General features: G+C 44.2%; 1 protein-coding gene across 2 annotated transcripts; it reads left to right on the forward strand.

The window, feature by feature from the left end:
• Positions 1 to 720: 720 nt before the first annotated feature.
• Positions 721 to 14,753, forward strand: Mmaa (metabolism of cobalamin associated A). 2 transcript variants are annotated; one of them, XM_055609032.1, is made up of 6 exons: positions 721 to 1,180; positions 3,997 to 4,119; positions 8,260 to 8,430; positions 11,704 to 11,789; positions 13,363 to 13,512; positions 14,436 to 14,753. In XM_055609032.1, the coding sequence occupies exons 1-6, from the start codon at positions 721 to 723 to the stop codon at positions 14,721 to 14,723; spliced, it is 1,278 nt and encodes a 425-aa protein (XP_055465007.1). In that variant the 3' UTR covers positions 14,724 to 14,753. The 2 variants fall into 2 exon arrangements, with proteins under 2 accessions (XP_055465007.1, XP_055465008.1); XM_055609033.1 differs by having other exon boundaries at positions 1,104 to 1,176.
• The last annotated feature ends 10,294 nt before the right edge of the window (positions 14,754 to 25,047 follow it).

Here is a 25,047-nt window from a genome sequence, read left to right on the forward strand (position 1 = left end):
TATTCTAAATACTAACTGCAGCCAAAGGAGTTTCTCCTAAATTCCTAAATTTTAGTGGCTTCAGTTTCTGTTGCTGAGATAAAACACCATGACCACGAGCAACTTGGAGAGGAAAGGATTTATTTGGCTTACAGGGTGGGGTCCATCTAGTAAGTCAGTACCCTGAAATGAAACAGAGACCATGGAGGAATGCTGTTGTCTGGTTTTCTCAGTCCTCCAGACTGGATTCTCACAGTCCTAGTCAGGTCCTGGGAGTCCTGGGGGATTCCTGGAGAGCTGCTGATCTTCAGTCTACATTTAAGCCCTGAAGAAGTTGGCTCTAATATTGGCCAGCTGGTTCAGTAGCAGGGTAGATGAATTTGCTAGTGAGAGTGAAGGCAAGGAGGCAAAAAGCAAAGTTTCCTTCTCCCATATCTATGTGGCCCGCCACCAGGAAGTGTAGTCCATATTTACGGTGGGTCTTTGTGTTTCAAATAAACTGATTAAGAAAATCTCTCACAGGGAGTGCTCTGCAGCCTGGGGTTTAGTTAGCTCCAGATGTAGTCAAGCTGACAGCCAAATTAGTCATAACATATATTATGGAGAACCCTGATTATTCATGTCTTAGGATGCAGGAAATGTAGTAGACTCTTCGTTTTACTACTTCAGTGTTTGTCTGTTGAACTTAAAAAATCTATCTTTTTCTTCCTCCTAGGGAGTTCATAAATCACACTAGCTAGGATGCATCCAGTTACAAACAAAATGAGTATCCCTAGGCTGCTACTGCGTCCTTACCGGCATTTACTACACAGCCTTTCAAGAGCGCCTTCCCCACGGCCCCCCTCCATCCTTCACTCACTTCATCCTGCCTCAGGCATCCCAAGGGCTCTGCCGAAGTCTTTAGGACACCATTTTACTAAGTGGATGCTGCCGTTCGATGGCTTGAAGAGAACATTATGTGTCCAGGCTATCTCGAAGGACCACACAGAAGGACTTTCTGATAAAGAACAAAGACTTGTGGATAAACTTTATACAGGTTTAGTCCAAGGACAGAGAGCTTGCCTAGCGGAAGCCATAACTCTGGTGGAATCAACTCACACCAGGAAAAAGGAGTTGGCCCAGGTGCTTCTTCAGAGAATTCTGGTCCACCAGCGGGAGCAGGAGCGGCTGAACCAAGGAAATCCCCTCACATTTCGAGTAGGTCGGTTTTCTTTTCTGTCATCCGGTAAATGGTTTTCTAAATTCTGTCTTCTTTGAAAATGAGTCCTAATAGTATGAGAACAAATGGAGATTTCTTGATAATTGGATAAAATATAAATGCTATTTTTCACAAGTATTAATCTTCACGTATGGTAAAATTACCATGACCATTTGAAGCAAGCTTGTATACTCAAGGAGAGTAAGAATTTTGTTGTGGCAAAAATCTTGCTGTGGATTCTGGAACAGAAACGCACACAGAATGACTTGTTAGTCAGTGCGTCATTCTTTTGGCGGTCCTCATCTAGAGAGCCAGGAGGGAATTCCAATGTTTGTACCATATCCATGATCAGTTATCACATTTTGAAATTCTGGTTTTTTGGCTGGTTTATTTATTTGTTTTTTAGTATTTTATTAGTCTTTCTATACATGTCTCATGTTTTCTTCTTTTTTCTTTAGTCTTGCTATGTCCCAAAGGTTGACTTCTAACTGTCCATCCTCCTACCTCAGCCTCTTGACTGCTAGGATTCCAAGCATGTCCTATGACTCTAGCCTCTCATGTCACTGAGATACTTTTTTATTAAGCTTCTAGAGGCAACTCAAAGCCATCTTTCTTTAAATTAAATTCTTATTTTTTTACATTAATTATATTTTATTCGCTTTGCATCCCAGCTGTAGCCCCCTCTCTCATTCCCTCCCAATTCTACCCTCCCTCCCTCAAAGCCATCTCTATACCGTGATTTTAAAGGAGAGATATTGTTTACCATTTCCATTTAAATGTTCATTTGACTCTTTGAATTATTTGACTTTGTCCTGAGATTGTGTGTAGGCTTGTTATATTTTTTGGAACAATGTAGTATTGAAAATTTCAGATATATTTTTGAGTAGCAGGAGTTAAGCAAGGCAGTTTGGGTAGAAAGAGAGGGACCCACGACAGTGAAACAGGTGCTTTGAACCAGCTCTTGTGCTAAAGCAGCGTGAGATGATGGGAAAGTGTATGAAGTGTGTAGGGAATTTCCGTAGAAATGCTGGCATTATACCAGACTGTATCATAGTGCACTAGTAACACACAGGATCAAACCTCCTACTTTTTATAGGGATGGATAGGGATGCTCAAAACATAGCTTTCCAACTAGTCTTTGTCCCTGTGCACACATTCACAGTCCTTCCTCTAGCTGCAAGGAGGGACTCTCATCTTGACAGTACCACAATGGATCGTAATCATCTTTATATGTTGTAGACAGAGCAGCGAAACCCCAAGGAAAAAACCCGGCACGACAAGGTGTCTGCTTATGCTTGGCTTTAGAGAACCCTTGAAGAGAGAAGAGGCTGAGGGTTTTGTTTGCTTAACAACTCACACGTACCTTCTCAGGGTTTTCTGGATATTTTACCCTGATCTTAGGCTGGATAAACTCATCTTCAGTTATTTTATCATCATCATAAATAAAATCAACACAGATTTATTCAGCATCTATGAATGTGCTTAAGAAGGAAACACACATGAATAGTAGCAAGGACCCAAGCCTGCCTACACTGCGCACACTTTTGAAGACTGCTAACTACCCATGACTAATACTCTTTATTGACTGGGTACGGCTCTCATACTAAACATTATCTCATCTAGTTCTTAAAACAACCTCAAAGACCCATACTATTACAGTAGCTGCTGTGTTGAGGAGCGTGCTGAGGCGCCGGGAGAGGCTGAGCACAGTACAGACCATAGACTTGTCAGAAAGAGCACAAGGATGAGACAGCTCAGGGCGTGCCCTTACCTGCCACGGCAGACTGACTCTACACCTAGGCCTCCCTGCCTTTCTGAACACAGTCTTTTTTTTTCACACTTCTGTTTATTGGGTATTTTCTTGAAGTTATGAATGAGAAGAAGGAAAAATATTTGTATAGGAAATTACTTTCTCAATCACTGGCAGTATCTGGAGTAACACATTGTTTTCCTAATGGGCAGAAGCAGAAGTGAGGCGGGTGGAATAATTACCCACTATAATGAGAGGGGGGCACATGTAGAAACTCTGCACACCAGAGTACAAGCAATGAAGTGTGTCCCTAAAGACCTACATTATAGGAAAGAGGAAATACATGTTTTAATTGGCGAAAGCGAATTTATAAACATATGGAATTTAGATTTTTTTTCCTATCTATCTCACTATTACCCAGGAATTAGATAAAGAGGTGATTTTTCACTCACTGCTTTAAGGCATGTTAAAATATGTCAGTGATGATTTTCATAAACTAGAGAAAGCTAGTCATGGTGCTGATTTCATTTATGGGAGACCTGTAAGTCCCTCGAGGCACCAGCAGCTAGGCCCCTACCCCCAGAATTCCAGACAGCCATTCCTAGCTGCCTCAGGCAGGACAGTGGCCGGGCTCTGCCCTAGAGGAAAACAACAACAAAACCCCAAATCACCGGGAGGGGAGGAGGGAGGGACTTATGGGGAGATACAAAATGAATAAAGTGTAATTAATAAAAGTTAAATAAAAAATTAAAAAAATAAAAACCCAAATCCCTGAGTTTGCCTCAAGATCAGGCTACATAATTGCTTCAATCCAGACCCCCCTGGAAAGCCCCCTTCCCCCTCAAGAAATACTGTATTAAGTCTGCTTCCTGTTCAGTCCTTTGCTGCTCCTCACATGAGCACAGGCAGCCACCTCCTGGGTTTTTCTTTTTTCTTTTTTTTTTTCTCCAAATAAATCTCTTGTGTGAGGGTTGTTGTATGGTATGACTTTGGATATTCCTTGGCTCCTGGTTGCCAGGATACCTTTTCATCTGAGCTGTAACACTTACTAGACCTCTTTCCACTATAGGACTGTCTGGGCCCCCTGGTGCAGGAAAATCAACCTTTATAGAATATTTTGGGAAAATGTTGACTGAGAGAGGGCACAAATTATCTGTGCTAGCTGTGGACCCGTCTTCTTGCACTAGTGGTGGTGAGTATGGCTGACTTTTTTAACTGGACAGCTAGTGGGGGCTTTGTTACAGGTTAGTGGGAACTGGCAGTGGGGTGACCTCTACCCAGCTGAGTTTGGTCTCCTGGAAGGAGCCATTCCTGTTCTGCAGAGTGAGATGGGAGCACTGAGGCTAAGGGAGAAAGTGCTGACTTCTGAAGAGGAGGTCGGCTTCTGGGCACTTCAGTGGATACTCAGGGAGGGGCACAGGTGCCAGAAGATGAGGCTGATTAAATGGCACATTTCAGCCCTTTGGTGCTTATGCCTAAGGCCAGGCCCTTTTTGGTCGTTTTTGCTTCTCCAGTGGTCCTCACATCTCTGGTGTAATCTTCATAGTTTCTAAAGCGTCTCCTCAGTGAAGCTTGAGGAAAAGGAGTACAATGTTTACAGCTTGCCGTCTGTTCATTATATGCCCAGCGAAGCAGAAAGCTCCAGAAGGGCCGTGTAACTCACTGCTGTTCCCTACAGCTCTCTGCAGGGCACTCTGTACTCCACAGTGTTCAGCAGTTGCTTTCTGATGTGAGGTCATGCCGTCACTCAACATTTAATTTGCATCTCATCAAAGATGAAATGAATATAAACACAGCTCCCTAAGGACCATTTAAAGAAAACATATAAAGCCTTTCCTATAAATACTCATTTATAGGAACCATTTTCCTCCCTTTCTGTCTCCGTGAATTAAGCTGCTCAGATCACAGCATTCACTGACTGGGCACTGGAGGGCCTTTTGGAGGTGAGGCACCAGCACAACAGGGACCATGACTGCAGGGTGAATATGGCACGATGCTCTTGGCCTTGCTCACGTTTATGTCTTATGAGGGAAACAGGCCACACTGTAGGCTGTGCTCTGAGGGATCAATGCTAGGTATTCAGTAGGAGTGTTTGTTTGGATGCTGTGGTATTCTGCAGGAAGTAGTCATATTTGAAAGACCTTAGGTAGGGGAGACGTAGATAACAATTCTTATTACCCTTCTTTGAGAAAGATGGCTCAGAGCACTCAAAGGATTTTGGTCACTCTAATAGAAAGTTTAACTGTAAATGAAGTGAGACTCAAGCTCTAAGATTAAATCCTTATCAGTTTGTTGTCTGGTTTATTTACTGTTTAAGAACTTTGCTAAGTAAGGCTGCCACATGCCTTTAATCCCAGCGCTCTAGAGGCAGAGACAGGCAGATTTCTGAGTTCCAGGCCAGCCTGGTCTACAGAGCAAGTTCCAGGACAGCTAGGGCTACTCAGAGAAGCCCTGTCTCAAAAAACCAAACGAAACCAACCAAACAAAGGAACTTGTTAAATAAAAATTAATGAAGGGTTTTCATAAATAATCCTAATTTTTATGCAAGTGAAAAGGCCATTTCCTCTCCGCCTTCATGGTCTAGAGTATTTTTCATAGAAAAATAGAATAACTTGAAATAGTAATTAATAAAAGAACTGATGTTATATCCTGTGATTAAAGCTGCATAGCACATACCTAAGTGACTCCAAATCTTTCTTTTCTATGTGTATGTGTGTGTATGCATGTGTGTAGACATGAGTGTGAAGATCAGAAGACAGCCCCAGGTGTCATTCCTTGGTGACATCTTGCTTTCTCACTCTCCTGAACCCACAGAGTAGGCCCTGTTGGCTGGGACAAGCTCTAGGAATCACCATCTTTGCCTCCCCAGTGCTCGGAGTACAAACATGTGCCAGCAGGCATGACTTCCTTCATGAGTTCTGCCTGTCAGACTCTTTCCTCATACTTGCAGAACAAGCACTTCACTGACTAAGCCCTGGTTCTTGACCTTTCCTAAACTGAAAGCAAAGCATCCTAGTCTTAGGGTTTAAAAAAAGTATCTGTAATTCAAAAGAACAAATAGATGCAGATAAATAGAATGTTATGACTTCCCGGTCTATGTATACATTAATATATGTTGAAAATAGCACAAATGTTTGAGCAGCATTCATTTCTTCATCTACCTTTGTGCTCTAAATTCATAAGCTTCCTGTGATAATACTGAGAGCACCCAGGGGCCTACAGTTTAACGTTTCGGGTCACTGGCAAGAACAGTTCTATGGGAGAGTGACTTGATAATGCTGTGTTCAGATGGGGTCCATAGGGGGAATGTACCTATAGTCGATTGCGCATTTCCACAGGGATGATGACCTGCAGAAAAATACTTTAGGAAAAAGCTATGTGAAGTGAGTAAGGTAGTTGAAGTATATGGTAGGTGTATGCCCTAGCTATTAGAAGGCTCTAACAGGTACTAATGACGGCAAAGGGCACACCTTTAGGGAAGTTTTCTGTCTTTACCACCTCATGTGGTGAGGAGAAGCCCTTAGGCAGAGTGCAGATATTCAGGTAAGAATGTCCACACTCCTCACATGTAATTATATGGCAAAAAGAAATTAATAGCTAGAGAGGCAGCTCAGTGGTTAAGAGCACTGACTGCTCTTGCAGAGGACCTATGCTGGGTAGCTCACAACCATCAGTAATGCTAGTTCCAGGGGGATATGAGGCCAGCACCTTCAGCCTCCAAGGTCACTTGCCCTTGTGCACACATACTCGCATGTAGAATCATACATAGACATGTAATTAAAAATAATAGAAAGAAAGAAAAGGTAAAAGTGGTTCCAGAGTTTTCAAGTATTGATGTTTGCTCAAACATGATAATTAAATCAAAAAATATAATCAATCTATTCCTTGGATACCAGTTGACTACCTAATCTAACCACTTTGTTTAACATTCAGTGTGAGTAGCATTAGCATGAGGTTCTCCAAGGAACTCCAGGGTCAGGATAGATGGTGAGCTGGAGGGTAACTGAATATTGTGAAATATACTTGAGGTTTGAGAAGAAATACTGTAAACCATGCCCCCTTGCAATTCCCTGATTGCTAATTAGCTCAACTCTTCTGGCTACAGTACGTTTGCTCAACCTTGGCACTGGTAGCATTTGGTAACACTGGTGGAAAGTCTTTGTTGGTCGGTGGCAGTTGGTTGTATGTGGCCTCTCTGTCCTATGACTTGAGATTGGCTTAGCAGAATCCCACCCTTTACCCAGGTGGTGGCAGTAGCACCCTGCCCCCATTTGTGATGCATGAAGATGGCTCTACATATGGCAGATTCCTATAGGGGGTGGGATTGACTGTGGTTGGAAACCATCATGTAAAAGAAATAGACAAGTGGCTGTGAAACCCCAAGGTGTTACTTTTCATCTTTTCACTCTACTTTCCACTTAGTGTAAACTCCACATTTCCTAACTTCAGATAAGGGGTTTAGAAATAACAGACTGAGACTCAAAGTAGCTTCAAGATACATTTCCATGGTATTTGCATTAGGCTGATAAAATGTCATTTGTGAAATAGGAGAATGGGTAGTGGAGGCTGTTCTTGGTAATAAGAGAAAAGAGAGGGTCACCAGTGTTTTCTTATATCCTTCCGGGTGCTGGCAGATTGCAAAGCAGTTATTATGTACAATGAAGATTTATAACAAAGGGCATGTCATGAACAAGTTCCAGAATTACTATCTATAGGAAAGAGGTTTTCGGTGTGAGAGGTAGATTTGGTCTGGTTTTGAAGCGCGTGCTCCATTCCTGCATAATCTCTTTGGAACCTCATCATGACTTATTATCCCACTTATGTAGGAGAGGAGGGCTTCAGGAAGGGAAAAATAACACCCCAAAATAAAGTGGCCAGGAACAGGGAGAGCCAGGACCCTGATCTGACCTCTTGTGAGTTAGTGGCACGAGGACGCACTGGATGTCCTGGTGGGACACCAGCAAAGAGGCAGGCACACCAGTGTGGAGAGCTGTGGAGAGACCGCACTGCTGGGCCAGAGGCGTGGTTGGCTTGGGACGGGGAGGCCCACATTGGCCAAGGAAGGTGAGGTATGATTGGTGCCTAGAAGACTAGGGCTAAGATTTGAACCTCTGGTCAGTTTGTGAAGCCCTTGTTGGTTTTCAGGAACTTGAAATGATCTAACGGTCACTCTACTGTGAGGATAGACAGTGAGTTGGAAAAGAACTCAATAATGTGAAATACACTTGAGGTTTGGGAAGAATATTGTAAAGTGTGTCCCCTTACAATTCGCTGATTGGTAATTAGCCCTGACAACTCTTCCATGGTTGTAAAATGTAACTATGTGTTTTAGGATCCCTCTTAGGTGATAAAACCCGGATGATTGAGCTCTCAAGAGATAGGAATGCATACATCAGGCCGTCTCCTACCAGTGGAACTTTAGGAGGTGTGACAAGGACCACAAATGAAGCTATTCTGTTGTGTGAAGGAGGGGGCTATGACATCGTTCTTGTTGAAACTGTAGGTGAGTGTGATACTCTATTTCATAGTGCTAGAATGAATGCTATTTAAAGGTGAGTAACAACTGATTTCATTTATTAGTTCATTCAGCAGATGTGAAGTTAATCAAATACAAGGTCTGGCCCCCCAGGCATTTGAGTATATGGGCTATGTGCTTTTACCATATAAAAGGTGAGCGTGGACTATGTGCCTGCAGAGCTGACATGTAAGCTGACATGTTCCATGTGCCAGAAGATAGTAAGCACTAGAATGACCTTGAAAAGCAAATCACAGCACTACTTAAGCGTACTTCATGTTCACAGTATTCATTAAGAAAATCAGAGCGGGTGGGAATTTGGGATTATGAGGCTGTCTATTTCATCCTTAGCACATAATTTCTGAGTGAAAACGGCAAAAGAAAACTCCAAGCAGCTTACATTCTTGTGAAGAGACAAGATCTTCTGATTTACTTTGTGATGAATATGTATGGCACAGCCCAAAGTGGTGTTTAGGAGAATTTATGAAGGCTTCCTGGAGGACAGAGGGTGGGAGTGAATAGTAGGGGTAAACAGGATTTGCACAGACACAGAGTGAGAAAGCATGACTCATTCAGAGCAGTTCAGCTTGCTCAGGCCACTTAGAGCATTGCTGGCCAAGAGAGGAACCCGGAGCACTGGCTAGGGTCAATTCTTTCCCACAAGCCCCTTTTCTGAGAGGAGGGGGCCACACATGCATGTGGAGGGAGCCCTGGCGCAGATGAAAACCAGAGTGGAGGTGGAGGCAGCCAGACCACCGTCCGTCAGAGAAAGGCCGGGCAGAGCTGCTTCAAGCCAGGCTAGGAGGACGTGGGCTAGAAGGCATCGGCAGTGAGTTAGCAGGCCTTATTGACGATTAAATGTGAGAGATGCGGGAAGGAGGGCTGGAGCCATAGAGAACACTGTGAAAAGGGGAGTTTAGGGGAAGGCAAAGGAATGGGTTAGTTAGCAGTGCATTACTGTGACAGGCTTAGTAGGTGTCCAGGGGACATTGTTTTAGGAGACTGGGCAATTAACAGACCTAATGCTCACCAACATGGCTTCTAGTTCTGTACCAAGTTATAAATTTGGTTTAGATTAAATGAAGGTAAATGGGGGATTAAAAATGGGAACTAGCCACATTGGTTTGCTAGGATTATTGTCATAAATATGGGCTGGTGGCTGAGACCACAGACAGCTGCCTCCTCACAGTTCTGGAAGCTGGAAGAGAAACAGGGTGGTTTTCTGCGCACTCTTCCCTTATTTGCAGATGGACGCCTTCTTCTTGCTGTGCCCTCATGTGGGTGTTTCTCAGGCATTTGCACCCCAATTTCTCCTCTTCCTATAAGGTCATCAGTCCCATTGGCATAGCACCCCATCCTCATGACCTCATTTAACTCCTTAGAGCCCCATCTCTTTACAGTCACACAGGGCTGTAGTTTCCACAACAGACCCGAGGGGAAGACAGGTCTAACTTAGCCCCTGACAGTAGTCAAACCAGCCTTAGAAAGTTCACCATCTAAGTTTGAATGGAGGAAGAGTCACCTGAATGATAGGAGGAGGATGCAGAGGAGAGGGAAATATAAAGCTAAGCATGGTATCTCAAAGTTGTATTTTGCTGCTTGTCCAGAGCCTTGCAATAATAGTGACTCAGAAAAGAGGGGGTTGCGGTCTTGTAAGTAAATAAGCCCCAGGGCAGCACCCCAGAATGCCGCTGGCTCTCTCTCCATCCTTTGCACTTAGTTTCTGTTCTCATTGGAAGGTGGCTGATGAAGTTCTGACCATCCCACCTGGGTTTTGGAGCGCAGGAAGGAGAGGGAATATGAAAGGTGAAGTGGGAGCTAGAAGAGGTACATCCGGCTGACCTAGCCCCCTTCAAAGTTTCCTGGGAGCCCCACCCACCGCGCGTCTGCCTGACAGAAAACCTTGAAATGTGGGCTTGACTTGGTACACTGATGCTCCGGGCTGAAGAAGGGAAATGAATAGATAGAAACAGGCACCAGAAGTCTCTATACCACAAAAAGGCAGAGTTTCCAGGTGAGCATCAAGCTAGGGATGTAGGTAAAAACGTAGACAGTGAGCATCAATTAAGGTTTCCAGAAATATGACCATAAAGAGAAAGCAAGAAATATGGTTGAGGAAGCTGTGAAATTTTTGTTCAATTTTTTTTTTTTAATATATATTTTGGGGGTTCAAGGAGGAGTGAGATTCAGGAAAGTGATGGAATGGAGGTCCTCTTCAGCAGTACTGCTCACATCCACTTGGCAGAGTGGGCAGCCTCACTAAGGCTGTGTTGGCATCTGTTTGTCCACAGAGCAGGACAGGAAGAAGCTGGGAAGTTCTTCCTTTTTTGCCTCTGTAATGTGGATGTCACAGTGAAGAAAACTGACGGAAAACATTTAGGAAATGGCTATTTATTTATTTATTTAGTTTGCCTATAAGTTTTGCCTGCATGTATGTCTACATACCACATAGGTTCCTGGTGCTTACAGAGACCCGAAGGGGGCCTGCTGGATCTCCTGGAACTAGAGTTGTGAGCCACTGGGTGCTGGTAAGAGCGGAGCTGGGCCATCTGCAAAAGCAGCAAGTGCTCCTAACCACTGAGCTATCCCTCCTGCTCCTGAGGGGAGAGAGCTTTTATGAGGCCCTTTGGTGGTACTTGTCTGCAATTAGGAGGTCTTTCCAAGCATCTTTAAAGAGGAGAGAGTTAGGGGTTTGCAGAGTGGGAATAAAGATGAAAAGGCATAAAGAGATAAAAAATATTTGGCAGACATGGTTTAAAACTAGTCGGTGTTCAGGCTCCTTGATGATGAAAGAGAAGCCAAGAGAGAGCGTTAAGAGTAGGAGAGAGCAGAAGTCTGTAAGGTTTCCATCCAAAACACTGGTCCAGTGAGAAAAGGGAGGGTGTGTTGACACTTAATTTGAATTCAGGGTAATGGCACTTAGAGATGGAGTCTTTGGGAAGTAATTGGGATTAGATAAGATGATGAGCATGAGGCCCCTGTGATGGCATTCAGCAGGTTTGCTCTGTCTTCCCATATGATGCTGTTCGAGTAGATGTGGCTTTTTGCATTTGCATTTGCCACTCTGCAGAACTCTGAGCAAATAAGCTTTATTCTGTATCCAGTCTTGTCTGTTTAGTTATAACAGCTTTAAAGGGGTTAATATGTAACTATGAAGATGAAGAATTGAATGAGGTAGAATGGAAATGAGCCAGCAAACTTGAAAAAAAAAAGTAATTACTGAATATTTTAAATAAATAAAGTTGTGATTTAAAATTCTAGGTGTGGGACAGTCAGAGTTTGCTGTTGCTGACATGGTTGATATGTTCGTCTTATTGCTGCCACCAGCAGGAGGGGATGAGCTGCAGGTAATGATTCTGGTGCCCTCCCAGTACTGAAGTACAGTGTGCAGGAGTGTCGGTGTCAATCAAGTTGAAGGGAGTGTATGAAAAACATCATCCTTATTAGCTAAAGTACATGAGCTACAGGCAGATTCTCTGTACATGTTTTGTTTTGTTTTCTCAACTAACCTTAATAAAAGATATGACTTTGAGCTATTCATATGACTTTTCCCTATACAGCATGAAAGTGACTGGAATAAATGGAGGGCTTTGGTCCAAAGAGACACAGCACCATGGGTGTTTGGACAACCCTTGACTCAAAAATAATCCATGTGGTATCATTGTGTAACGTGCTTACTGAATAAAGCATAGCACTCTGGTCCTCTGTCATTCGCTAGCTCGAGTCTTCACGTATCCCTTCCCTTCAGACACCAGCTGGGTGTCCAGGCCACCTGCAGCACTGAGCAGCTGGCTGAAGGTTCCCACTCTCAGGTTCAATAACTCATTAGAATAACTCATAGAATTCAAGAAAGGACTGTAATCAAAGATTTATGATAAAGGCTAGCCCATTGAAGAGACACAGGAGGAGTGTGTGTGTGTGGGTGTGTGTGGGTGAGAGAGAGAGAGAGAGAGAGAGAGAGAGAGAGAGACTGGGACATAGAAGTCTCTGTGGAGTCTCTGTGTGTGCAAGGAGCGGGGATTCTGTGTGGGTGGGAAGGGGCCAGACACTCATGACCATGGGAAAGGATTTTGTTTAGCTTTTTAAGTGATAGAGCCTTTCTTGGCTCTGGTGGGCTTGACCGGGGACTAAGGTGTTGGGTGATCAGCAGTCATCAGAATGATCCCAAGCCAATGACTGTTGTCAGCTGCCTCCTGTTGATGAAGGATAACAGCGGACAAGGGTGTGAGAGGGGCTGTCCCAGGGGAGGGCACCGCCACGCTGGTGAGTGTCTGCTGTGAGGCTTAGATTGGGAAGAGGAGAGCGCCCTAGGCACTCCTTGCTGAGACTGCTCATTCTTTGGGCACATCATGAGGCAGGCCAGTGAGCCCCCCCTCCTGTGGGTCCCCTTCACTCAGATGGCGACAGGCAGGGTTTGCTCGTTCAGTCGAGGCCCTGTTTGCATGTCACAGTCACCTTTGTTTATTCTCTCAAGCTGCCTTACCTGTTTTGTGGGCTACTGATCAGATCATTTCTCTTTCTTGTACTGGGCTACCTGACTAGCTTGTATCTTACAATTCGCTCTGATTCCCTGTGGGGCTGCACAGCTAACTCTTGTCTCCATGAGATAATGTGAGGTGCCACCTGCCACCATTATGTTTTGTGTTGATCGTCTATTTGTTCAACATCTGGACATATTTTACCAAGTTAGTCTCTAAATTCAGAAGGGGTATTACAGATGACTTCCATCAAGAGTCGGTGTATTTAGGTAATTTTAGTCAAATAATTTTTATTTCTGGCCCATGGAAATTGGGAAGATAGAGAAAAAAATGACAGCCATTTTTTGACTTTGAAATCATGGCATCCAGTGGTTGTTCTAGCCTTGTTCGAAGTGAGGATAAATGGAATGTTCTGATAAATGTGGGTTTCTGTTCTCCTTAGGGCATCAAAAGGGGCATAATTGAGATGGCAGATCTGGTAGTCATAACTAAATCTGATGGAGATTTGGTTGTGCCAGCCCGCAGGATCCAAGCAGAGTATGTGAGTGCACTGAAGTTGCTCCGCAGGCGCTCGGAAGTCTGGAGACCAAAGGTTGGCTTGCAGACCTTTCTGATTTTCACTGAGTAGACTGTGTTTCTCAGGAGAGAGGATGTAGTTCTCAGGCTAGCAGATAATGAGTCTTTGCTTGAAATAAGAATACACTTTGGAAAATATAACAAAGCCAGAGTTTGTAGCACTGATTTCAAATATACTATTTCAACCCCAGGGTGTCAAAAACTAGAGTGCGGTAATACACGAGACTGCTCCACACTTGTGCAAGCCATTGGGGAGTACTTGGAGGACCATTCTACAAGGAACTGTCCTTGAGGTTAGGGAACCCTTAATGGTTTGATTTCATTAGGATTTGGGCAGCAGAGCAAAGGCTTGCAGTGTGATGCTTCAGTCACGTGATTTTTAGTAAGTTAAGAAAATGAAGAAAAACACTGTAGGAAGCAGCGCAGTCACACTGATGCTGGCGGTATCTGCAGGAGGAAGCCATGTTAGCGTAGACCAAGCCATAGTCATCATGAGAGCAGCGGCCCTTGCTTGCAGTGCCATGTTTTCCACGGAGGTGTTGGGTGCTTGCGCAGCCTTGCACCGATGGGACAGGAAGTAGACCTCTTCCTCAGCTTGGCTTCATCTCTGATACTCAGATCTTGCAGAACCCTCCCTCACGTAGCCTCTGCGCATCCCATAAGACTCACAAGCCCCCTGGGATTCCCTTGACCATCTATTTTTCTGAGCCATCCTAAGTTGAAATAAATTTCTGGGCTAAAGAATTAGGCCTTAAATCGATGTCTTCCTTCTGCTGTCCTGTTAGCCTTCTGAGGCACATGCTGCGCTATATACCAGATGTGCTTGCTTTACAGAGCACTAACATCTCATTTGGGTCATTTGTCTGTTTCCAAAAACTGTAAGAATTCACTGGCAAATCTGAGACTTCCCATGAAATAATAGCTTTGGCTTCTCAATAGGTAATTCGCATTTCCGCCAGAAGTGGAGAGGGCATCAGTGAAATGTGGGATGCAATGAGAGACTTCCGGCAGCTGATGCTGGCCAGCGGGGAGCTGGCCACCAAGAGGCAGAAGCAGCAGAAGGTCTGGATGTGGAGTCTCATTCAGGAAAACATCTTGGAACATTTTCGGACCCATCCCAGCATCCGAGAACAGATTCCTCTGATGGAGAGAAAGGTCCTCAGTGGGGCCTTCTCCCCAGGACTAGCAGCAGACTTATTGTTGAAAGCTTTTAAAAACAGACAATAATAAACTTACCCTGTACAATCACCTTATAAAGTCTCCTCACCTGTGTGTTTCTACTGTGACTCCTCTGTCAGCCCCGGCTGACTTGTGTGACCCGCTTGTAAGGGTGAAGGTGGGTGGCTGTGGTGGCTGCGTTAGGCCTGCAGGGCAGCTGTGAGAGCTGCGGGGGGGGGGGGGGGCATGGTGCTACTCTACCCTTCTTTGTGCCCGGACGATGTGCTGGCCTCAAGAGTCAGAAGTGAATGGAGCGAACAGGAGAGAACATACATTTTGAAATGGTTACATCAATTCTCTGTTCTCCGAATTGCTGGAGGAAATTTAAGCCAGAATGACCACATTTCTGAAAACTTATTTCAGGCCAGAACGGCACAACCAGGTTTCTTAGAATTGAAAGTTGTGATTGGCATTTAGTGTACCAGACTATTCTAAGAATTTCTGAAGTGGCCTGTGTATTTGTAACAAAACAGCTGGAATGATGTGAAGCCAGATTTTAGAACACCACTTGGCTGGACATGGAAGGTTTCTTCTCCATGATGGTGGAAAGAGAAAATCAGCTACAGATGTGTCCCAAGTTCCCTAGGGACTCAGGTAGAGTTAGGAGAGTTGGGGGCCACTCAGTTTGAAAACTGAAACGTTTGTATTTGTCTTTCCTTGGCCAGTTAACATTAGTTCTACTTTTGAATGTGTGCATATGTGTGTGTGAACACACACTTTGTATACGTGCATGTTGTGGCAACAGGTCCTCATTGAGTATGTTTGCATGTCTTCTATTGCCATCCACTTTTTTTTTTTTTCTTGAGACAGGGTCTTACTATGTAGCCCTAGCCAGCCTTGAATTTACTATGTAGACCTGGTTGCCCAGCTGGGCTTGAACTCAGAGATTTACCTGCCTCTGCCTCCTCAGTGTTGGAATTAAAGGTGTGCACCACTGTGCCTGTCTTATACACCAGTTATTTATTTATTTATTTATTACTTTTTTATTAAAATGTCCTTAAGCCTGGAACTCAGCAACTCAGCTAGCCCCAGCAGTGTGACCCCTTGCCCCACTGACGGTTTTCCAGAGCTGTATTGGGGCACAAAACATGATGCTCAACCTCTGTCTGGGTCCTGAGGATCAAACCCAGTCAGGCTCTTGTGCTCACACAGCCATTACTTTCCCAGCTGTGTTGGGTTCCCAGCTGCCAAACATGTTTTTTTTTTTTTTTTTTTTTCTTGGTGCTGAAGAACAAGTCAGGTCTGACAGAGGAAGCTTACCACAGGGACTAAGAGCTTGGGCTCAGGGTTAGGCTATGTGTTTAAACCCAGACCAGACCAACCTCTCTGAGCCTGAACATGTAACCTAACTTGTAGGCTTCAGTTTCCTACCTGGCAAAATGGGATTGGTGTATAACCTTATGGAGTTGGTGAGGATTAAATTATTCAGGAAAATTATTTAATCATCATGATGGCATATAAGAAATATTGCTATTTTTATTCTCAAGTTGTGGATCCCTAAAGCTACATAAACCTTATTTATAACTTAAATTTCTCCATGGTTTTATTACTATCATCATGCTCTTATAACATTTTATGATTGTCTTTAAAACCCTGGCTCTGCTTAATTCTTTTAATGTTTTAAACTATTTGATGGTAGTTACAACTGTGTGTATTGGGCAAAATTATTTCTAGCCATAAAATTTCTCCCAAACAAAATACTGTTTTAGAAGTTTTAAGCACACTGTATTCTGGACTTGATATTCTACGCAGTGTGTCAGCGTTTCTGTTTCCTACACTATTGGTTCCTACCTGAAATTAAATTTCTTGATTGCTAACAAACAAATATTTGTGTGAGACCTGTGGGATTGGCGTACACACACACACACACACACACACACACACGAAGCTCGGGGAGGTTGGCCAGGCGAGTTTCTTAACTTGAGAAAAGACCACCATTAAAGCTACCAGACGAAAAGCGGTGTTTAGGAACTTCAGAGAGGGCATCCACAGTGTCCCTTGAGAAGCTCTTGCAGGAGCAGCACCCTGCCTCTCGTGGCAGTGCCAGCGGTGGTGGTGCCTGCTGCAAACGAGGCCGGGCGGCCAGGCTCTTGTCCGCACTGAACTTAGCAATGCGTGAGCTGTCCGTTTGAATGCCTTTTACATGACATGTATGTAGTTAGATGAGAAAAGCCTGGGCCCCTCCTGTGGCTATTGGTATGGGCTGAGATAGCGCAATCTCTGTTATTCTTCACCTTTATTTCTTTGGATTGTTACACTGGAGTAATATTTCAGGGTTTGTTGTTGTTGTTGTTTTTCTTCAAAACTGTGTACCATTTTGCTAAGCTCAATAACCCTTTCTCTTTGCCTTCAACAGTGGTTTGGCCTCTAGTCAAAAGCAGAGGTTTTGACTTAGCTGCATGGTGGTGGAACTGTCAGTTCTAAAGTGAACCAGACAGACGAGTTAGGAAAGTTAGTTCTCTGTGCTTACTAAGAAGTATGCTAACAGTAGCTACGTTGGGGCATCACTGAGAGAAATAATGAGAAACTGACGTGGCTGGTATTCAGAAACAGGCAGGCAGTGTTCTAACTATTGCACACAAACATTTATCATCGCTCCCCCTCCTGCACACCATCATTTCCTTTCAGATGGACCGGACCACTTGATCTCCCCTTCCTCAGTCCTACCACTGTTAGTGGAAGTGGCAGGAGCACAGCGGGCTGTTTGGTCACTTGTGCTTTTGCCACTGCGATTCTAGCAACTTGCACTCTCACAGGAACTAATGCAGTGCTGTCAACCCAGAGCTGTGCACATAGCACCTGCACATAAGTGCTAAATATTGGAGAATGAGTATTTTCTGGAAAAAAATTATTTCTAGAAAAAAACCTTACAGTTTAGCTGCATTAATTGAAAATGTAACTATCAGAGCTGGAGAGATGGCTCAGTGCTTAAGAATACTTGTTCTTGCAGAGAACCTGGGTTCGATTCCCAGCATCCACGTGGTGGTTTGCAAATATTCATAAGTTAGGATCTGATGCTCTCTTCTGACCTATTTGGGCCACAGGCATGCATGTAGTAAATATACATACATGCAGGCAAAACATACATACACATACATATTTTTTAAAAGACTAAAAGGAAAATCTGTGTGGTTTCTGCCTTTAATCCTAGGACTTGGGAAGCAGAAGCAGGGAGATGATAAGGTAGAATAGAATATTCAGAAACCATGGGGAAACACCAAAATATGCTAAATACAAGTTGTGGATTCCAAGAGGAGGAGAAGAGGGAAACCCATTTCTGAAAAATTCCTGTTATTAAATTATTTTGTTTGTGGAAACAAGGTCTCTGTAACCTGGTCTGGCCTCAAGCCTGCCAACTTCTTGTCCTAGCCTGTGGAGTGCTGCCATCGTGCCTGGCTTTAAAGCTGATTTTGTTGTTGTTGTTGTTGTTTAGTTTTTGAGACAGGGTTTCTCTGTGTAGGTACTTACATAGTTCAGGAATAGTACCAGAATGATGAACCACATGATTGCTCACTAAACATTAGTGTTTGCTTGTCATTTGTGGTATGTTTTATAAAATATAAATAGCATAAAAACAATTGGACAGGATATGATAGGGTTATTTGTGAGTATAAAATATAGATGATATGGGTTAAAGCACATTAGTATTTATACCTGAACTGTGATAGAATAAAGGTAACTTGGGATAATTGATTTTGTTAGCCACTTTAGCCTCCTGAAGGAATGAAGTCATGTATTAGCCAAAATTCTGCTCTTAGCAAGATCAAGTGTTTAAACTAGTTGTTTTTAACTCACACAGAAGAAATCATGTGACATCATCATCAAAAGTATGGAGAAAATTCTGTAGAGAACTCCCTAGAATAATTATAAAGCCACTTCCCAGCCTCATCCTGTACCTTTTTCTATACGGGATGCAATTGTTTCAAGGATCAACTTCCCTTTAGAATAAAGTCACATCAGCAGGGAATGGCTCCCATAGGCTCATTTGTCGGGATACTTAGTCACCAGGGAGTGGAGCTGTTTGGGAAGAATTGGAAGGTGTGGCTCTGTTGAAATGGCTGTGGCCTTGCTGGAGGAGGCGTGCCACTGGGGGCTTTGAGGTTCCAAAGTCCACAGCAGTCTCAGCCTCTCTGCCTGTTGCCTGTGGTTCAGGACGTAAAGCTCTTAGCTGCTTCAACTCAATGCCTGCCTGCCTGCCGCTCTCCTCCTGCCAAGGTGATCATGGACCAACTCTGAAGCTGTAAGCAAGCCTCCCAAATTAAATGCTTCTTTTAAAGGAGCTGCTTCTTTTAAAGTTGTGCCTCTTCACAACAACGGAACAACACCTAAGATGCATACATTACCCTGTATTGCTCTTCAGTCTTCCTACATAAAGGAACCCCTCTGCTCTCTGCAGAAAACTTTCCCACAACCCCACAAATAAAAGTTAATGTTCATAAATAACTCTCAATGGCTGGCAGTGCTTAATTTTCTGATAGGATCACCTTAGGTTAAATAATGATCTCCCCCTCAAACAATAACACCCCCATTTTACAAAAGAAGAAATTGAACATCAGTGATATTAGGAAATAAATCTCAAGGCACTGTTCCTAAAAGTGATTCATGATCCATACCTGACTTGAATAGTACTATTTTAGAAGTTGTAAACACTTAATGAACTCTATTTTATTCTTTCTAAGTCAGTCCACTGACAGATACCTACATTGACAGACACTCCCATGGTTCAGAGCAGATAAGGCTCTGCACAGAATTCAGATGGGAAGGCCTCAGCATTTTCATGAAGTCCCTTCTTTAACTTACTGTTCTCTTTGCTGTTTTGCAGAAGAGAACCTTGAAGTATTTCTTTGTTGAATTTCTGCTTATGTTGGAAGATGACACTTTAGATGTTAGGAACCAACCTCAAACCAAAGAAAAGCCCAGTCTATTAGCTTCAATATCACATAGTTCATGGATAAAAATGATTCATGAAATATCCTGGCCAGAAAAAAACTACTGGCTCAGCCTGTCACACAGGGAGAAGGCGAGAGGACAGCCAGCCTCAAGAACACAGACTAGGAGGGTTCTCTTTCTCATCCTGCTCCGCCTTCTGGCTCCAGTTTCCTGGACTCCTCCCTATGGCTCCCTGAGGCAACCTGCAGTTCTTAGCAGAGGGAGGATGTCCCCTAGCTCCAGAGCTTTTAATCTGAAGGATTCAAGGAAGCACTGAAACTAGTTTACCTGGCAGGTTTTGGGTCTCTATGCGGTCTGAGGGGTCTATGAGTGATGGGAAACACTCGGAGTTGGGGAAAGATCAGTTTCTACAATAAGTGGTAAGAGGAAAGAAGGATGCCAGGCAGACAGAACAAATGGTAGAACAGATGCTTTCATTCTGTTTTGAACAAGTGACTTGGAAGTATATGGTTGGGGTTGTCTTATAGTGAAAGAGCAGGGAGCCGGGGTTTAGTTCAATTATGGTGCTGGCCTACCACATCTAGGCTTCTGCACTGAAAAGCAATGTTTTCATAATGAAAAAGTTTAAAGCTTGGTAGCATAACAATGAAATAGAGTTTATACATTCACTTGTCACGTGTTCAAACTGGTATGGCTGTAACATTCTTAGTTACTGGGAAGCTTTTTTTTTTTTGACCCAGTTTGAAAGGCTACTTATTTTTTTCCTTCTAAAAATTATTTACTTTTTCTAATGTGAAAATATATCTAAAAATAGGAAAGGTTCAATAAGCTAAAGTGGAATAGTTCAATAAATCATGCTACCTTTTTTGTACTAATTGTTATTGCTAGCAAATTAATAGATTTTAAAATTATTTTACCCCAACCTCCTTTATACAATTGAGGAAACTATGATTCAGAGGATGCAATAGACTTTATTCACAGGTCTTTTGACTGTGTGGCTAATCTGTTCAAGACAACTAAAAAAAATATGGGTTTATTTGTAATATGGTCAATCTCACAAAAACACAAAGGCAGAAATCAAAGTTCAACTTTTTTGTCTTAAACCACAGTATGTAAAGCCTTTGAAAAGGCTGGCTCCCCTTCTTTGAAGAAAAGCTGTGGTTCACATCGCAAGTGTCCCCTGACGGCTCGTATATTAAAGGTTTGGTTATATTGAGAGGTTTCCAGCTGGTGGGTCTCAACCCATTAGGGGTCAGATGACCCTTTCACAGGGTCCCCTAAGGCCATCAGGAAACCGACATCATGATTCATGACAGCAGCAAAATTACTTATGAAGGAGCAAGGAAAATAGTTTCAGGGTTTGGATCACCACAACATGGTCTGTGTTAAAGGGTTGCAGCATTAGGGAGGGTGAGAACCACTGCTTTAGAACAAGGGGAACCTCTCACCTTTGAAGAGCACATTGGGAGCCTCAATTTTTCTCATAGTCTCTCTCTCATATTCTTTCTCTTGTATTTTCTCTCATTCTCTCATCCCCTCTCTCATATTTGCTCATATTATCTCTTATAGTCTCTCTCTCTGTGTCTTCCTTCCTCCTTCCCTCCTTCTCTCTCTCCTCCCTGGAGAGAAAGTGAGTGACTTTGCTCAAACACACATTTCTGCTATTATGATGTACTTTTTCCTGGGCCTAAAAGTCATAAGGCCAAGTGACCACTGACAATCCTCTGACGCCTGAGGCAAATAAGTTTTTCATTTAAGTTGATTTCTCAGATACATTTTATCTCGTTCCTATTATCTATAAATATGTTCAGATTTCAACCTCTAACTATCAAAATACTGAAAGGCAAGAAAGAACGAGTGTGAACAAAGCAACCATCAGAGCCAGATTCAAACGTGACACAGAGATCAGGGCGATCAAACGCTGACTTTAAAATAGTTGTGACTAACATGCTAAAGAATTTAGTGAAGAAAAATAAACAGCACATAAGCAGAGAACTGGGACTCCATGAAGCATTCAAGAGGAAATGCTACAAATAGAACACTAGCAAAAAATGAAGACTGCTGTTGATGGGTTCATCCACCGGCTAGCATGGCCAAAAACTGGGATCAGGGAGCTTGAAAATCAGCCACTTGTAAACTATAAAGAAAAATAAAACACAGAAAAAGATGACAAGGCAGAGTAAAACATTTAAAAGCCATGGAAAAAATATCCAAATGTGCTCCATACAAGTTGTAGATTCCTAGAAGAAGAGAAAAAAAGAATAAAAAATATTTGAAATAATAATGCTTTGAAATGAGCCAGATTAATGATAGACATCAAACCACAAATCCAGGAACTAAACAAGATAAACTTAGAAGAATCCTCCACAAGATAAAAATCAAATAAACAAAAACAAAAGCTATAAAGTCTCACATGCCCATACCGCATTCCAACTGCAGAGAATCACACCTAAAAGAACGAAGAGTCAGCATGTGCGGGGAGACACTGCCTCTGCCGTGGCTCTGTCTCTTTTTGACATTTTGGACTGGACCCAGTTATAAATGATTTTCTTACAGTCAAAGATTCAGCGCGCAGCAATTTAGTATGCTGGATTTTTGGTTCCAGGTTTTATATTCTTAATAGGAGTCTGACCGCCTGCTCGACATTGGGAGGCGACAGAGCCACTGAGGCAGAGAGCAACTAGAGGTCGCTCAGAACCGAGAGCCACTTCAGTCCTAGCTGGGTGCAGAGGACACGTAACAAAGTCCCTGCTCATCAACCAAGAGCGGTTTGCAAGTGCGGTCTGTGAGCAGACCCAGAAGCAATGCCCCCTCCGAATAAACCACTAGGAAGATAAAGAGGGACTCGTATAAGCAGTTATTGTCCCTCTTCAGTGTTTCCCGTGATCTTTCCATTGTGGAGTGAATACAGACGTGTCCTCCATAGACTCATGTGCTGTAATGCTTGGTCCTCCACTGATGGTGCTGTTTGGGAAGGTTATCTGTTCGATCTGGGGTCACGGAAATAGAGGACAAGGCTGCATGAATCAAGCAAAAGCCGTTTATTCACCACAGGTTTGGAAAGCTAAGCCAGATTACGGAGCTGAGGCTGCCACCGGGCAGTTCCCAGGGCCACTTTTTATATGGAAGGAAGAACAACAACCACACACACAGGGCCACTTGCAACTCTTAGACCATCTAGACAAAGCAGTGCTCTCTAACCTTTAAGCTCCTTGGCTAAATCTAATGTCATAGGGGTCTGTGGAGTTTCCAAGACCCAAGGGCCTCGTTTTGGGGAGCTTTCAGACTAGAAAAACAAGATGCCATAGTTTAGGGCAAGGGACATAGGTCAAGTTACAGGCTGAGGCTAAAGGAGAAGTATTAGAACAGTTGTCAAGTTTTAGCCCAACAGGAGGGGGAGTCTTGATAGAAGAAGAGCTTTCCTGTGAGCTTCCAGCACCTGCCACACGCCTTCCCTGCCTGTTTCCGTGTCTTCCCACCATGACAGACCTTATTCCTCTGGATTCCTAAGCCACAACAAACTCTTCTGCGGCCCGTGTCTGCTTCTGCCTCAGGGTAGCCAGGCTCCTTGCACACCGAGCTGGACTGGAGGAAGCTTAGCAAGCATGGGTGAGTGCTCAGGCAATCGGCACACCCAGGAGCAGCTGTGGGAAACTGGTTGCTTTGCTGGGGGACCGGGAGCTGGCCAGGGTCTCTGGAGCAGGGTTTGTGTGCCGGGCACCTTTGGCCAGGGTTCACCTGCATTCCCAGGGAATGTGGAGTCTGGGGGAAACCTTCTAAGATAAAATAGGAGCCAAAGCCCGGTAACTGTCTGGGTATAAATTCTCACTAGCGTTGCTGGGGTGGGGAGCCAGCCTTAGGGCCCCAGGTTGGGAGGGGGGAGGTAGCCAGCTCTGTGGTCCTTGGGTTTGATTTATCCAGGCTGAAGCTTCCTCGCCCCGTCCTCTTCAGCCTGAGCCATTATGCCCCCATGCTTTTCACCCCAAGTTGATTTTTGGCAGGGTGCTTGATCACAGCAATGGAAAAGAAACGAATACACCAACTTAAGGTAAATGTATTGACCAGTTTTACACACACACACACACACACACACACACACACACACACACACACATCACATCACATTCCCAACAACTTCCAAGTGTGCAACCCCATATTGTTAACAACGTCCAGATGGTCGTGCCACGTGCTTCCAGAACTGCCCCAATCCTGCATGCGCCACTACTGTGGCTTTAGTGTGTCCCCCAAACACCCTGTGTTGGGAGTTTAATTCCATCGTACCAGTCCGTGTGGCATGTCCCACTCATGCTCAGGTTATGTCCAAATGAAATCACTAAACTGAAAATGCCGTTAGCTATTCTAGTCAGCTAGGAGTTACTGTAACAGGTCACCTGGTCGAACTGACTTGAGATCTATTTATTTAGCTTCCAGTTTGGGGGTTCAGAGGCCTGGCACCTGTATCCACATGCTGCTGGTAAAGGAAGTCCATGAGAGTCTCGGGCGAGCACGTGCCCTGAGCAGTCAGACTTCAAGGCAGGAAGCAAAGTGAGAGACTGGGTTCCTATTGCCTCTCAGGGTGTGCCCCAGGGACATAAGGCCTCACCTTTAACCAATCCGCAGCATCTCCCGATCCCACCACCCTCGGCATCCAGCAGTTACAGCAGGACCTTCAGGGACACTCACCCACGCCCAGCAGGAAGTCAAATGTGTGGCATACAAACCAAGAACCATGGCTTAGCCTGGCCTGCCTTTCATGGGCTCAGCATTCACACTATCCACGGAGCCCCCGCACAGCTATGCACTGCTTGCAACAGCCAAAGCACACAGCCAGAGAAAGTAATGGGTGTGTGAGAATGTGATCAAAGTGCATATACACACATATGAAATTGCTATAGCAAAGCCCATTACTTTGCACAATTAATATGTGGTCTATGGCATTGATGTGCATGCTCTGACTTCCATATTGGAGAGTCTTCACTCAAAACTTCCTGTGGGGCTGGTGATGGGGCTCAGCAGGTCAAGGTGCTTGCTGTGCAAGCCTGGTGGCCCAAGTTCCATCCCCAGAACACATCTATGGAAAAGCCCATCTTCTAACTAAGTATTTTAAAATCTCCGAGGATCTGGAGTCATCTCAGGAGTGGTCTTCTCAGGAGTGGTCTCAGGAATGCTGTACCTGTTCATGCATGACGGCACTGGGCAGGGGTCATCTTGGGCGTGGTCGCCCCAAGGCCTGTGAGGTAGCTGCCTGGTGGTCATCTCAGGGCAGCTCCCTGTCTGGGCCCCGTGGCTCCTGTCTGGGGACCGTCTCTGGCTCGCTCCTCACCAGCCCGGCCATAGTGGCCCCATGGAAGGCGTCCGTCTGCAGTTTAGCCCTGCCCAGGCCCTGGGATCCCAGGCGGGGTCTTGGAGTCTCTGACTCGCTCTCCAACCTGGAGCCCATCTG

Source organism: Psammomys obesus, unplaced genomic scaffold (assembly GCF_907164565.1).
Source record: "Psammomys obesus unplaced genomic scaffold, mPsaObe1.curated_primary_1811, whole genome shotgun sequence".
In the NCBI taxonomy this organism is placed as follows: Eukaryota; Metazoa; Chordata; class Mammalia; order Rodentia; family Muridae; genus Psammomys; species Psammomys obesus.

Coding starts and splice junctions, on each gene's coding strand:
- Mmaa (XM_055609032.1), top strand. CDS start 721: ATGCATCCAGTTACAAACAAAATGAGTATCCCTAGGCTGCTACTGCGT. Junction 11,790..13,362: donor CAGGAGGGGATGAGCTGCAG/GTAATGATTCTG, acceptor TGTTCTCCTTAG/GGCATCAAAAGGGGCATAAT. Junction 13,513..14,435: donor CGGAAGTCTGGAGACCAAAG/GTTGGCTTGCAG, acceptor GCTTCTCAATAG/GTAATTCGCATTTCCGCCAG.